General features: G+C 37.4%; 1 protein-coding gene across 1 annotated transcript in view; it reads right to left on the reverse strand.

Annotated features, from left to right (window-relative positions):
* Positions 1-9,126, reverse strand: part of LOC121443800 (probable ubiquitin carboxyl-terminal hydrolase FAF-X) — a 158,370-nt gene extending 149,244 nt beyond the window's left edge. Inside the window, 1 exon segment of the mRNA XM_041645577.1 lies at positions 9,031-9,126. Coding sequence (XP_041501511.1) covers positions 9,031-9,126 — 96 coding nt within the window.
* Positions 9,127-16,301: the final 7,175 nt, after the last annotated feature.

A 16,301-nucleotide genomic window follows, 5' to 3' on the forward strand; every position in this document is an offset into this window, starting at 1 on the left:
CAGCTTTGTTTGTCAAAGCCAGAACCTGGAAACAACCTAAATGCGCCTCTATTGAAGAATGGATAGGAAAATGTGGTACATTTTACATAATGGAGAACTACACAGCAGAAAAAAAATTATAACAGCTTGAATTTTGCAGGAAAATGGATGGAGCTAGAAAACATTATTTTGAGTGAGATAACTCAGACACAGAGAGACATTTATCACACGTACTCACTTATAGGTGGGTTTTAAACATAGAACAAAGAAAAGCCAGTCTATAAACCCCAACCCCAGAGAACTTAGATAACAATGAGGACACTAAGAGAGACTTACATAAATCTAACCTACATGGGAAGTAGAAAGTAGAAAAAGAAAAGGTCTCCTGAGAAAGAAAATTGGAAGCATGGGGACCTTAGGAAAGGTTTGAGGGGGAAGGAGAGAGGCAGGGAGTAGAACATAGAAATATGTAGAGCAATAAAAAATGTGAAAAAAAAGAAAGAAAAGAAAAATACTAATCAACTACAATATACTTAAAAAACAAAAGAAATAGTTATGTTAAATCAATCAATTTGGTCAACAATAGAGATAAGAATTATAGTTATAGCCGGACGGTGGTGGCGCACGCCTTTAATCCCAGCACTCGGGAGGCAGAGGTAGGCGGATCTCTGTGAGTTCGAGACCAGCCTGGTCTACAAGAGCTAGTTCCAGGACAGGCTCCAAAACCACAGAGAAACCCTGTCTCGAAAAACCAAAAAAAAAAAAAAAAAGAATTATAGTTAATATTAGCTATCAAAAAATTAATAACCAAACCAGTTAATACAACTTATCAAAATTCACTGAAATGACAAGTCACATGAATAATCTGCAAAACTTTACTCAAATTTTTTTATTTCTGGGAAAGAAACATTCAGAATGTTCAGGTGTTGCACTTCTGAATGATAAAAGTCTAGAATGGAGTGCTCTAAAGAAGTAGTTTTCTAGCATTCTCACAAAGTACAGTTTATACAATAGGGAGATGAGAATCACAAAATTAGAAAAAGGTTCTAAGTATCATGACTTAAAAGAATGAACAATTTCTGAACACAGGATTATAGCTCATAAGCAGTGTAGTTATTTAGCAATGAATAAGGCTATGAAGTTTGATCCCTAAAACTCTGTAATCCAAACAGAAAAAAGTACATCACTAGTATAAAAGGCTATTACTTTATCTATCCATATTGAATTATCTTCATGAATCAATTGAAGTCTCCAACACAATCTATTCAGAAAAAACACATCTATAAATAGGGCGGTTAACATTTCTATACTTAAAGTAACTATGAAGCTGTAAAGGGTTGCATTAAATTAACAGAGGGGGACTTTCAGAAATTGAAGGTTTCTAGAATAATTCGTAAGTGAATACTTATAAAATGCTCTAAATGTAAAAGGAAGATAATAACTAAAAATTTATTAAGTTGATAAGGAAATGTTCAACATCCTTAGTCATCAGGAGTGAAAATCTAAACAACTCTGAGGTCACATCTTACACATGTCAGAACGGCCAAGATTAAAATGACAACTTATCCTGGAGAGGTTATGGGGTAAAGGGAACACTCCTGCATTGCTGGTGGGAGTGCAAGCTCTCTATAGCCAACTTAGAGGGTAGAAAAGGACAGTAAGAAGCTCAGAAATGTAAATGGTTAGAAATCAAAATACTGAAACTGAACCACTATTCTATTTTCCTACAAACTTATCACCACAAAGGATTTATTAAGAAGTTTGTTTTCACACAGTATGTTCACATTTCAACTGCAAATTTCAAGCCATATGGAAGATCATGTTGGAGAGAGAGTAAGTCTGACTGGAAATTAAGTATTTAATTATCCTCAGAATTGCAGAGACTGTAAAATCAATAAAAAAATTGTAAATTTAAAATAACCATTAAAAAATGAAGGGTTCTAACAAATAAAGACAGCAAGGTGAGCAAAAATAAAAACCAGGAGATGAAAATTTTTAAAAACAAAATAAAATATTAGCAATAGACAGGGGCTATACTGCCCAAACCGCCACTCTCTTCCTATCCCATTCAGCTTACATCCAGATCCCACACCCCCTGTCTCCCTCCCTCCCTCCCTCCTTTGGGGCATAGCGCCTCCCTGCCCAGCCTGCTAGGGCGCTGGGACCAAATCCGAACCGGGAGGACAAAGGGGTGGCCGGTAGCTCCTTTGTTCCCATAGCCTGCCCACAGCGAGCAGGGTGGGCCCTTTGTTCGCGAGCTAACCAAGCAGCGCGGAGTTTCGATCTGGGCACCGAGAGAAACATCATTGTGGTGAGTGAGTGCTGCGGCAGCTGGGATCATACCTCAGCCCGCCCACACTTCCTGGCCATCCTACAGGGGCTATACTGCCCAAACCGCCTCTCTCTTCCTATCCCATTCAGCCTACATCCAGATCCCCACACCCCCTGTCTCGCTCCCTCCCTCCCTCCTTTGGGGCATAGCGCCTCCCTGCCCAGCCTGCTAGGACGCTGGGACCGAATACGAACCAGGAGGACAAAGGGGTGGCCGGTAGCTCCTTTGTTCCCATAGCCTGCCCCCAGCGGGCAGGGTGGGCCCTTTGTTCACGAGCTAACCAAGCAGCGCGGAGTTTCGATCTGGGCACCGAGTGAAACATCATTGTGGAGAAACATCTCTGGGCAGTGATATCAATGGGAAGGTACATCAGTGGGCAAGAAGACCTGATCCTGTAAAAGAAGATCCAAAGGGGAGTATTGGGAGGAAGACATGGGCAGACGCCAATGCAGGAATTCTCCCAACAATCTGAAAAACAACACGAAACCACCAGAAGCCAGTGACCCCACAACAGGAGGACATGAACACCTTAATCAAGAAGAAGTAGAAAAAACTGACTTCATGAAAGTGATTGACACACTTAAACAGCATATAAAAAACGCCCTTATAGAAATGGATGAGAAGTATAATAGAAAGTTCGAGGAATTGAGTAAATCAGTGAATGATACCCTAGGAAACCAAGGAAAAACAATCAAGCAGATAAAGGAAACAGTTCATGACTTGAAAACTGAAATGGAGGCAAAGGAGAAAACACAAACAGAGGGCCGGCTGGACATGGAAAATCTAGGTAAACGAATAGAGACTACAGAATACAAGAGATAGAAGAAAGAATCTCAGATTCTGAGGATAATATAGAGAAAATAAACACTCTGATCAAAGAAAACAGCAAGTCCAACAAACTCTCATCACAAAACATTCAGGAAATATGGGACACAATAAAAAGACCAAACCTAAGAATAATTGGAGTAGAAGAAGGAAAAGAAGTGCAGCTCAACGGTACAGAAAATATACTTAATAAAATTATAGAAGAAAACTTTCCCAACCTGAAGACAGATGTACCTATGAAGGTTCAAGAAGCATACAGAACGCCAAATAGGCTGGATCAAAAGAAAACATCCCCTCGCCATATAATAATCAAAACACAAAATATACAGAATAAAGAAAGAATATTAAGAGCCACAAAGGAAAAAGGCCAAGTTACTTATAAAGGTAAACCTATCAGACTTACACCTGACTTCTCTATGGAAACCGTGAAAGCCAGAAGGTCCTGGATAGATGTTCCCCAAAAACTAAGAGACCACGATGCAAGCCCAGACTACTATATCCAGCCAAACTTTCATTCATTATAAATGGAGAAAACAAAATTTTCCAGGATAAAAACAAATTTAAACAATACGTAGAGACAAATCCAGCCTTACAGAAAATAATATAAGGAAAATCACTAACCTAGGAGTCCAACAATGACCACAATAACTCAGACATCTAGAGACTCTTCACCACCGCAAATAAAAGAAGGAAAACACACAAACCCTACTACTAAAAAAGTGACCGGAGTTAACAACCACTGGTCATTAATATCACTTAATATCAATGGGCTCAACTCACCTATAAAAAGGCACAGGCTAAGAGATTGGATACGAAAACAGGATCCAACATTCTGCTGTCTACAAGAAACACACCTCAACCAGAAAGACAGGCACTTACTCACAGTAAAGGGCTGGGAAAAGGCTTATCAAGCAAATGGACCTAAGAAACAAGCACCTGTGGCCATCCTAATTTCTAACAAAGTTGACTTCAAACTTAAACCAATCAGAAGAGATGGAGAGGGATATTTTATACTCATAACAGGAACAATTCATCAGGAAGAAGTTTCAATCCTGAATATCTATGCTCCGAATATAAAAGCACCCACGTACGTAAAAGAAACATTGCTAAAACTCAAGGCAGACATCAAACCGCTCACACTAATAGTAGGAGACTTCAACACTCCTCTCTCACCAATGGACAGGTCAATCAGACAGAAACCTAACAGAGAAATTAGAGAATTAATGGAGGTAATGAAGCAAATGGACTTAACAGACATCTATAGATTATTCCACCCAAAGAGGAAAGAATATACCTTCTTCTCTGCACTCATGGAACCTTCTCGAAAATTGACCACATACTTGGTAACAAAGATAACTTACACAGTTACAAAAAAAAATATTAGTAACCACCTGTGTCTTATCAGATCACCATGGATTAAAGTTAGAATTCAACAACAATGCTACCCCCAGAAAGCCGACAAACTCATGGAAACTGAACAGTCAACTACTGAACCATACCTGGATTAAGGAAGAAATAAAGAAAGAAATTAAAGTCTTCCTTGAATTCAATGAAAATAAAGAAACAACATTCTCGAACTTATGGGACACTATGAAAGCAGTCCTGAGAGGAAAGTTCAAAGCACTAAGTGCCCACCTAAAGAAAACAGAGAAAGCACATATTGGAGACTTAACAGCCCACTTGAAAGCTCTAGAAAAAAAAGAAGCAGACTCACCTAGGAGGAGTAGACGACTGGAAATAATCAAATCGAGGGCTGATATCAACAAAATGGAAACACAGAAAACAATCCAAAGAATCAATGAAACAAAAAGCTGGTTCCTGGAGAAAATCAACAATATTGATAAACCCCTAGTCAAACTAATCAAACGACAGAGAGAGAACAGGAAAAGGCAGTCCACTCTCGCCATAGATCTTCAATATAGTGCTTGAAGTTCTAGCAATAGCAATAAGACAACATAATGGGATCAAGGGGATTCGAATTGGAAAGGAAGAAGTTAAACTTTCGTTATTTGCAGATGATATGATAGTGTACATAATCGACCCCCAAAACTTCACCAAAGAACTTTTACAGCTGATAAACAGCTTTAGTAATGTGGCAGGATACAAGATCAACTCCAAAAAATCAGTCGCCCTCTTATACACAAAGGATATGGAAGCAGAGAGGGAAATCAGAGAAGCTTCACCATTCATGATAGCCACAAACAGTATAAAATATCTTGTGGTAAATCTAACCAAGGAAGTGAAAGATCTATTGGACAAGAACTTTAAGGCATTGAAGAAAGAAATTGAAGAGGATACCAAAAAATGAATGGACCTCCCTTGCTCTTGGATTGGGAGGATCAACATATTAAAAATGGCAATTCTACCTAAGGCAATTTATAGATTCAATGCAATCCCCATCAAGATCCCAACAAAATTCTTCACAGATCTGGTGAAGACAATAATCAACTTTATATGGAAAAACAAAAAACCCAGAATAGCCAAAACAATCCTATACAATAAAGGATCTTCTGGAGGCATTACCATCCCTGACTTCAAACTCTATTACAGAGCTACAGTAATGAAAACAGTGTGGTACTGGCAGAAAAACAGAGAAGTCGACCAATGGAATTGTATAGAAGACTCGGATTTTATCCCACAAACCTATGAACACCTCATTTTCGATGAAGGAGCTAAAAGTATACAATGGAAGAAAGAAAGCATCTTCGACAAATGGTGCTGGCACAACTGGTTGTCAACCTGTAGAAGAATGAAAATAGACCCTTATCTATCACCGTGCACAAAACTTAAGTCCAAATGGATTAAAGACCTCAATATCAGCCCAAACACACTGAACCTGATAGAAGAGAAAGTGGGAAATAGCCTACAACAGATGGGCACAGGAGATCGCTTCCTATGTATAATCCCAGAAGCACAGACATTAAGGGCAACATTGAATAAATGGGACCTACTTAAACTGAGAAGCTTCTGTAAAGCAAAGGACATGGTCATTAAGGCACAAAGGCAACCTACTGACTGGGAGAAGATCTTCACCAACCCCGCAACAGACAAAGGTCTGATTTCCAAAATATATAGAGAACTCAAGAAACTAGACTTTAAAATGCTAATTAACCCAATTAAAAAATGGGGCAATGATCTGAACATAGAATTCTCAACAGAAGAAGTTCAAATGGCCCAAAGACACTTAAGGTCGTGCTCAACTTCCTTACCAATCAGGGAAATGCAAATCAAAACAACTTTGAGATATCATCTTACACCTGTCAGAATGGCTAAAGTCAAAAACACCAACGATAACCTTTGCTGGAGAGGCTGTGGAGGAATGGGTACCCTCATCCATTGCTGGTGGGAATGCAATCTGTGCAACCACTGTGGAAGTCAGTGTTTTGGTTTCTCAGGAAATTCGGGATCAACTTACCCCTGGACCCAGCAATACCACTCTTGGGAATATACCCAAGAGAGGCTCTATCAAATGACAAAAGCATTTGTTCAACTATGTTCATAGCAGTATTATTTGTAATAGCCAGAACCTGGAAACAACCTAGATGCCCTTCAATGGAAGAATGGATGAAGAAAGTATGGAATATATACACGCTAGAGTACTACGCTGCGGTAAAAAACAATGACTTCTCGAATTTTGCATGCAAATGGATGGAAATAGAAAACACTATCCTGAGTGAGGTATCCCAGACCCAAAAAGATGAACATGGGATGTACTCACTCGTAATTGGTTTCTAGCCATAAATAAGGGTCACAGAGTCTACAATAGGTGAACCTAAAGAAGCGAAGTAAGAAGGTGAACCCAAGGAAAAACATATAGTTATCCTCTTGGCTAAGGGAAGTAGACCAAATTTCTGGGGAGAAAATGGGATCTTGGGGGTGGGGTGGGATGGGGGTAAGGGGAGATGGGGAGAGAAAAGGTAGAAGGGAAGGAGGGGGGACCTGGGGAAACAGGAGAATTGGGATAAAGGAAAGGTGGATAGGGGAGCAGGGAACCACAATTCTTAGTTAAGGGAGCCACTTTAGGGTGGGCAAGAGACTTGACCCTAGAGGGGCTCCCTAGTGCCCAAGATGAGGTTCCCAGTTAGTTCCTTGGGCAGCTGAGGATTGGGAACCTGAAATGACCCTATCCTAGAGCAATACTGACGAATATCTTGCAGATCATCATAGAATCTTCATCTGGTGATGGATAGAGATAGAGACAGAGACCCACACAGGAGCACTGGACTGAGCTCCCAAGGTCCCAAGGAGGAGCAGAAGGAGGGAGAACATGAGCAATGAATTCGGGACCACGAGGCGTGCATCCACCCACTGAGACAGTGGAGCTGATCTACGGGGAGCTCACCAAGGCCAGCTGGACTGTGACTGAAAAAGCATGGGATAAAACTGGACTCTCTGAGCATGGCGAACAATGAGGGCTGATGAGAACCCAAGGACAATGGCACGGGGTTTTGAACCTACGTTATGTGCTGGCTTTGTGGGAGCCTAGCCAGTTTGGATGTTCACCTTCCTAACAATGCACGGAGGGGGGAGGACCTAGGACTTAACACAGGGCAGGGAACCCGGACTGCTCTTTGGACTGGAGAGTGAGGGGGAGAGGAGTGGGGGGAGGGGGAGAAGGGTGGGAGGAGGGGGAGAAGGGTGGGAGAAGGGGAAGGGAAATGGGAGGCTGGGAGGAGGTGGAAACTTGTTTTTTTGTTTATGTTTTTTTTTCTTCTTTTCGCAATAAAAAAAGTATTAGCAATAAATAGTATAATAAGAAAGAAGGAAAATATGGACGGGATTGTTAATAGACTAGTGTTCCAACACAGAAAAGCAGAGAGTGAATTAAAAACACTAATATCCAGAAATGTGAGATACTTATATATCCAGAAGAAAGAAGAATGAAAACTAAACAGAAGTAATTACTAAAATTTTTCATATGGTTTTAAGCAAGATAAAGCAGTGCCTTGTTGCTAAATGTTAGGTGGCAATCCTAGAAATAACAGATCAAAATTTTTAAATAAAAATCTTTGAGTACCAGGATTAAGTTTTGCACCGTGTTATTAGTTCTTTTTATTTCACAAAAATATTACTTTTATTTATCTATAGTGTATATACACTTATTGAATTCCCAGTTTCATGGTATTTTTAACATAGTGCTTACATATCTGTTTAGACACCTTCTCTTTATGTGGCTTTGGAAATGTTGAAATATAGGCTCAAGATAAAGGAGGAATAATGTAAACATACACATACACTTGCACAAAGGAATGAAAGAAGAAAAGAAGGGAGGGAGTCGGGAAGATTAAAGATGCATACAAAGTCAGATAATCTGAGTTAAATCCCAATAACATAAATGGTGGAAGTAAATATGCACTTCCATATATTCCATGTTTTCTGTTTTCCATACATAATAAGTTAATAAATAACAAAAAATGAAAGTAAATTATCAACATTAGATAATTGGTCCTTTCTAAAATCTTACTTGTGAATAAAAATTCTTACTCCCATGACAGGAAAAGAAACAATTTTTGAGATCTAAATCAAAACAAAACTTTAATACTCATGTATATCTTAATACTTAAACAAATATTTCATTGATTTTTATTTTACAAATGAAGGGAAACAAGTTTAAAGTTTAGTAACTTGCATGGAACTTGAACATAAATAGCTTATTTCACTCTATGCTTCTGACCAGCTATAATGAGTAACTTAATAATTTTGCTCCAGATTCATAATTATCTTTAAACAATGTAAACACAAGTCTTCAGCATACATAATATTTAAGTTTTTCCTGTTACTAACAGCTAGTCATTTTTCTTAAGTACAATGAGACAACTTTTTTGATTAAAAGTTCAGAACTATTATCCAATTGTTAATTTTCTACAATACCCTAAAATATACTATAATCATACCTGGTTCTTTTGGAAAGAAGACTGAGACTGCCCATCAGGAGCCTGCCCCTGGTTTTCATTCCCTCCTACTGGAGAGCCACGAGTCATGACTGTCATGATCACCAAAGAATAGACCTTCGCTAGTTTTGTCTGTTTATGGAGTTGTCCTAAGAGAAGAAATTATAATCTACTCATAAGAGAGAAAGTACTAGCATGTGCCAATCCCTAAAATCTCTAATTCAAGAGCAAACAATACTGCAGAAATTACTTTAATAACCTAAAAGTATAATAAAAATTGAAAAGACAAATAGGAAATCAACCCAACTTTAATGACCACTCCAAATTTAAGCAAGATCTCTATAATTTGTAATACAGGATTATAAAAATGAAACAAAAGTAATAAAAATTTTAACAATATTTTTACTCACCCTGATAAACTGTTTTACCGAGAAAACAAGACTTGCCAGTTAAGTAAAGGCCAAAGTATAACACTAGAATCCTCAAAGGATTACATTATGACGAGAGATTTTGCAAAATAACACAATAGCATTGATTAAAACGTTTAAAATATTTAGGACAGTGATTTTTAACCAAAGCTATAAATCTGAAAATAAAATTTCCTGTCTTTTCTAAGGATGCTAATAAAGCCTGACTTTGGCCTGGACAGGGCTAGACCACCTTTCTAAGGTTAGAACTTGGTATTTGTTAAATATCTCTAAGAAAATAATGTGCCAATTAGTGAAAACCAAGTTTCACACGAAAAGCCAAGTGTTGGAAGTCAAATAAAGTAAAAAGGAATAATCTGACATTTACCTGAAATAATCACAAGAACCATCTCCAGCTAAAAGAAGTCATGATCACAAAAAGCAAGCTAGATAGAGTGAAAACTGAATAACCAAAGGAATTGTTTGATCATATTGGTAATTGATCAGTTACCAATACATAGGTAAAATAATTTAATAATAACGGTTTTATAATAATAATGTAGTCTTTCTCGTGGATTAATTTTTCTCGTATACAAAATGGTTATTTTTTTATGAATAAAGAGGCACAAAAGGAAAAAAGCTCATTTTCATGTACTTAAGTAAGCAAAATATAATCATAACCTAGAGTCTAACTTTAGAATAAGTTAAAGTACTATAAACTTTAGTAATAACCATAAGCAAAGGAAACCAATAAAAGTTAATTTTTGACTGAAAAATTTACTAAATTTTTTAGATATTAAACATCATTATGGTGAGGACAAACATGAATTTTTCTTAAATACAAAATGACAATTGTCAAGAAATAATGTGACCTATCACCATATACAAAACTAACGTCCAAATGGATCAAAGACCTCAACATAAAGCCAGCAACACTGAACCTTACAGAAGAGAAAGTGGGGAATACACTTGAATACATTGACACACAGCACCACTTTCTAAATATAAGTCCAGAAGCACAGACACTGTGAAAAACAATTAATAAAAGAGACCTCCTGAAACAAAAAAGCTTCTGTAGAGCAAAGGACACAGTCAACAAGACAAAACGAAGGTCTACAGAATGGGAAAAGATCTTCACTAACCTCACATCACACAGAGGTCTGATCTCCAAAATGTACAAAGAACTTGAGAAATTGGACACCAAAAGATCACAAAATCCAATAAAAAAATGGAGTACAGACCTAAACAAAGAACTCTCAACAGAGGAATCTAAAATAACCGAAAGACACTTAAGGTCATGCTCAACCTCCTTAGCAATCAGGGAAATGCAAATCAAAACAACTCTGAGATACCATCTTACACCTGTCAGAGTGGCTAGAATCAAAAACATCAATGATAGCCTTTGCTGGAGAGGTTGTGGAGGAAGGGTTACCCTCATCCATTGCTGGTGGGAATGCCAACTTGTGCAACCACTATGGAAAGCAGTGTGGTGGTTTTTCAGAAAATTAGGGAACAAACCTCCTTCAAGACCCAGTAATACCACCTTGGGGTATTTATCCAAAGGATGCTCAATCATGCCACAAGAACTTGTGCTCAACTATGTTCATAGCAGCTTTGTTTGTCATAGCCAGAACCTCGAAACAACCTAAATGCCCCTCGACCGAAGAATGGATAAGGAAAATGTGGTACATTTTACATAATAGAGAACTACACAGCAGAAAAAAATTACAACAGCTTGAATTTTGCAGGAAAATGGATGGAGCTAGAAAACATTATTTTGAGTGAGATAACCCAGACACAGAAAGATATTTATCACACGTACTCACTTATAGGTGGGTTTTAAACATAAAGCAAAGAAAAGCCAGGCTATAAACCGCAACCCCAGAGAACTTAGATAACAATGAAAACACTAAGAGAGATTTACATAGATCTAATCTACATGGGAAGTAGAAAGTAGAAAAAGATAAGATCTCCTGAATAAACTGGGAACATAAAGACCTGGGGAGAGAGTTTAAGGAGGGGGGGGGTTGGAAAGAAACAGGTAGGGGAGCAGAGAAAAATGTAGAGCTCAATAAATATCAATAAAAAAATAAAACAAAACACCCAAAAGGAAATAATGTGATCCTAGACAAGTAATAGACCAAAAGCGGAAAAGAAAAAAAAAGATAAAATATGCACACTTATGTATCCATTATCTCCATAGTGATGATAATATCTTATAAATTCTTACTTTTGTTGTCTATGAGTAATCATTTAAACAGCCTATGTAAAAATTTCATGACAATCTTATTGTTTTCTTATGGTTTGTCTTGCTAATAAAACTAAAAAGTTTTCATTAAATTAAGGCAGGGTAACTTTCTGTTATTAGTTTAAATCTGTTCTATAGATCGAGAGCAACGTATCTGTCTGTTTTGGTACTGGCTTCGTATCTGTCTGTTTTGGTACTGGCTTAAATCTGTTCTATAGAAAGACTGAGGAACATACCTATTTTCTTGCAAGAAGGTCATTGTTAAAAAATGGCTTTCCCTTTTCATTATTTATATTATGTATAAACTGCATTGAACCAGGGTGATTAAATTCAATCAGGGTAGTTTTTGTTTGTTTTTTCCCATTTTTCAAGAGAGGATTTCTCAGTGTAACAGCCCTGGCTGTGCTGGACCTCCCTCTGTAGACTAGGCTAGTTTTGGACTCGGAGATCCCCCTGCTTCAGCCTCCTGAATGCTGGGATTAAAGGCCTGTGCCACTGCAGTCCAGTTCTAATTGCTTTTAAATAACAAAAGGAAAGGCTGAAAAGATGGTTCGGCAGTTAAGAGCAGTGGCTGTTCTTACAGAAAATCAAGGGTTGATTTCCAGCATCTAAACAGAAGCTTTACTACTGGCCAGTTCCAAGAGAAATACTACTTGTTTCTGTCCTCTGAAAGCACTAGGCATACAGTGTGCACATATATGCAAGCTAAATATTCATCCATATAAAATAAAACAATAAAAAGGTTTATAAAAAATGAAAAAGTTTAAAAACTATGTACTCAAAAGCTTACATTGGGCCAGTATGAAAACATGTACCAAATAAGTATATGAGAAGACGTGCCATGTTACTTATCCATTAATGAGGGGCCTACAAAATAAAACCCCGAATAAGAGTATCCTATACATTCACTAGAAAAAAGTCAAATAAAGACTGAAGGAATTGAAAGCTCAACAGCTGCTCATAGGAACAGAAAAGGAAAGTTATTTGGAATACTACTATTTAAATAAACATAAATTCAACTATTATTTAAATTAACATTCAACAATTTTATATCCACAAGCCAATCAAAACATAATTGAAAAACTGATTCTGCAAAATTAAGTTCTTTTCTGTCAATTTAATAGTCTCAAAGTAAAAACAACCCAAATGTTAACCAACAAACGAGTAAAGTGATTTGTGCATATATAATGGAATACCATTAGTATGCCATATAAATACCAATAATTTAAAATGCACACTATTGCATAATATAACATTAATTTCAAAAACAGGGAAAAAGCTATACCCAAACATTACATATTGCCCAGGTGGCAGTGGCACTTGTCTTTAATCCTAGCACTGCAGGAGACAGAGGCAGACAGAGGCAGGCAGAGCTCTATGAGTTCAAGGCCAGTCTGATCTACATACTTAGTTTCAGGACAGCTAGGTTGTTATACAGAGGAACCCTGTCTCCAAATAAATAAAAAAATAAATAAATAAATAGATAAATATCAGATTATGTGTTTGCTTTATGTGTGACACTTGAAAATTAAAAATTAATGATGGAAAATCACCTATTAGAAATTATCTAGAGCTAGAAGTAGAAAAGAAGCAAACATTATTGTTTGCCTAAGAATGGACTACATTAGATTGAGATAGCTTTCAGAATTCTATAAACACAATTTATTGAAAATCAGATTTGTACATAAAACAGGAAAAATTTTATATGTAAATATCTTTGTGACACTATTAAGTTAATCAGCACAGTTATGAAAACAATATTATTTATCTATAGCCTGTTGCAAAGAAATCAAAATAAGAAACTTTCTTTTTTCTGTTTTTGAGATAGTGTCATGATAGAGTTCACACTAGCTTGCAATTTGCTATGTATCTCACTCTACACTCAAACTCATGGTCCTCAATTTCAGTCCCACAAGTTCTGAGATAGGACTCTCTAAGAAACACACTTTAGAAACAAAACAATATAATGGCTGCTGATAGAGCTGAGTGGGAGAGTGTGCTTAGCATGTTTTCAGGACTGGGTTTGAGGCTCAGCACTGTCAAAAGAAAAAGGTTTCTCGAGTTGAAACAATTATCATTCAGGTTAATCAAAAGTTGATTTGCACAAATGGTAACCTAAGTTTGTGCATTTTGTATATTGTAGTTTAAATTCTACTCTTCTAGAAGCTAAGTATTCATTTATATAACTCATAAAAACCTCTTAAAAATTACTTCTCTAGGGATTGGAGGAAAACAGACTGAACATTCATTCATGTTAATGCTGTTAGGAATAGTAAAGAAAACAAGTAAATCTATCCAACTTATTTTAAAGCCAGAAGCAAACAAAAAAAAAAATCATTGTGAACTCACCAAATAAATTCAAGCTTTCATTCTTCCCACACTGGAAAACATAAAGTTTAAGATGTTAAAAGTAAAATCACATGACTGATCTTTGAATTAAGAGTAAACAAAGATACCTTCACATTCACATATGCCCAACTATCAGCTAATTAACATACCAAGGAAATGCAGTTTAAGGTTCTTTCAGCTTTTCAAGATATGGATTGCAATTATCAACAGTAGTACAGTTAACCCTTTTATCACATAAACTTATTGATAATTTGCCTTAAGATACTGAAACTTTATAACCAAAACACCCTAATTCATTTTGTAAAGATGTAAAAAAAAAGTAATCAAAACACCTCAAATAATTTTAATGACAGTGGACAAACGTTAGTTAGATTTACAAGATGAACAAGCAATGTCTCATTAAAAATTACAGCTCGAGTATTTAGGAATCCTTGAGTCAAAAAGTTAAACAAAAATTTCAAAGTGTAGGCAAAAACCACACAAATTCTAACTTGTTTCCATTACGTCAGTTATGTACGTAACGCTTTTATAAATACATCATAAAACCTATTTTTGCATCCTTTGAATTGGTACGGCAATAGAAAAACACATTTATGAAACATCACAAAAATCAGATCCACCACTAACTAAGCCAGATTTTTCTTTTTTGAACAGAGAAAACCAGATAAAGTGGCAGACCAAGGCCAGCTTAGGAAAGACTTTTTCATTAAAATATCCTTCGAGGTATGTTCAACCTCAGCAGCCTCAGGAAGGGCAAAAATGTTTATTTCTCTGGAGAAGACGCCACGTACATACCGGAAGTGGGTAGGCAAATGTCGCTTGGCCAAAAGCAGTACCAGAGGCTTAGCTTGACTGTAAAATATTCATTGTCAGGAATGACATTTGGACCAACCCGTGGGTGCACAAAAAACAAGACGCGAAGCTTTAAACAAGGACCAAGCTCTTTCTGCACTCAGTCCTAAAATAACGGGAAAGGGAAGGGGAGGGTCAGCCATTTTCTCGCCATACGCAAACGTTAACAATTCGCAACAGCCCGCCTTTTTAAAACACGTGACAGAGAGCATAAACTAAGAGTGATAGATCTACAAGCCACTGCTTCATTCTCCTATCCTGTCTGAATTCCACTGAGTAGTGCTTCGTCTCTTCTGAGGCCACAAGTATAGTGGCCGCGTCAAGAATCAAGAAGCAAATTTCAACAAATTACTGCCTGTGGCAAGAGTGTGCCTTACCACAGAGACCTAGGATACTATCCCAGCTTCTCCCCACAGGAAAAAAAAAAACAAACAACAACAACAAAAAAAAAAAAACCGAGCTTCTTACCTTTTCTTCTCTGTCCTGGGAGCCGAATGCTCTAACCGCGGAATTCCGTTTCTGTAACTCCGGGCGTTTTTCTGGCGTTACCTCCGATTTCTCCGGTGATTATGGGTACACTTTTCTTTGATCACTGTTCTTGGTCTTGTGATATCACAAGAATGGCATAACCAAGCAACAGGAAACAGGGGAAAGGGAATTTTAGGTCCTTTTAATATACCAACATGGCGGATCGAGTGATCCTCCACACACTAACGGACCATAGCTACCAGCAAAAGCGAAAACTCCCAACAAAGGGATCGTGACACACGGAAGCCACGCCCGTAAACCTTCCCTTAAGTACTTCAAAACGGTTCCTTCCTACATGCTGTGGTCCTTACCTTTCTTCTTCCTTTCCCCCATTTCCAGCACCAGTAGCTAATAAATGGTTCGGTCAGAAACTGGAGGACAAATGACACTTAAGTTCCCACTTACCTATAGCGGGTTCAGGAAAAACAGGGCGCTTAGGCACTACCTGAAACTTGACTTTGTGCTGGGAAAATTATACGTGGTCGGAGTGATCAAATTTCATAGTTGTCCATAAGGCCCTGAGACTGCTCGCATACATGTATAATTTCATTTTTTTTTTATTTTTCAAAACCGGGTTTCTCCGTAGCTGTTTTGGTTCCTGTCCTGGAACTAGCTCTTGTAGTCCAGCCTGGCCTCGAACTCACAGAGATCTGCCTGCCTCTGTATAATTTTAATATCGATGATTGACGAAAATGATTGTTTACCATTTTGAGGACAGTTTTCTGTTTTTCTTTTTATTACATTAATTTATTTTATTTTAATTTAATATGCATTGGAGTTTTGTCTGCATGTGTATCTGTATGAGGGCGCCAGACTCCCTAAAGGTGTAGTTACAGGCAGTTCTAAGCTACCATGTGGTCGCTAGGAACTGAACCTAGGTCCTTTGGAAG

This window comes from Microtus oregoni, unplaced genomic scaffold (genome assembly GCF_018167655.1).
Source record: "Microtus oregoni isolate MIOR12 unplaced genomic scaffold, Mior012 000113F_000, whole genome shotgun sequence".
In the NCBI taxonomy this organism is placed as follows: Eukaryota; Metazoa; Chordata; class Mammalia; order Rodentia; family Cricetidae; genus Microtus; species Microtus oregoni.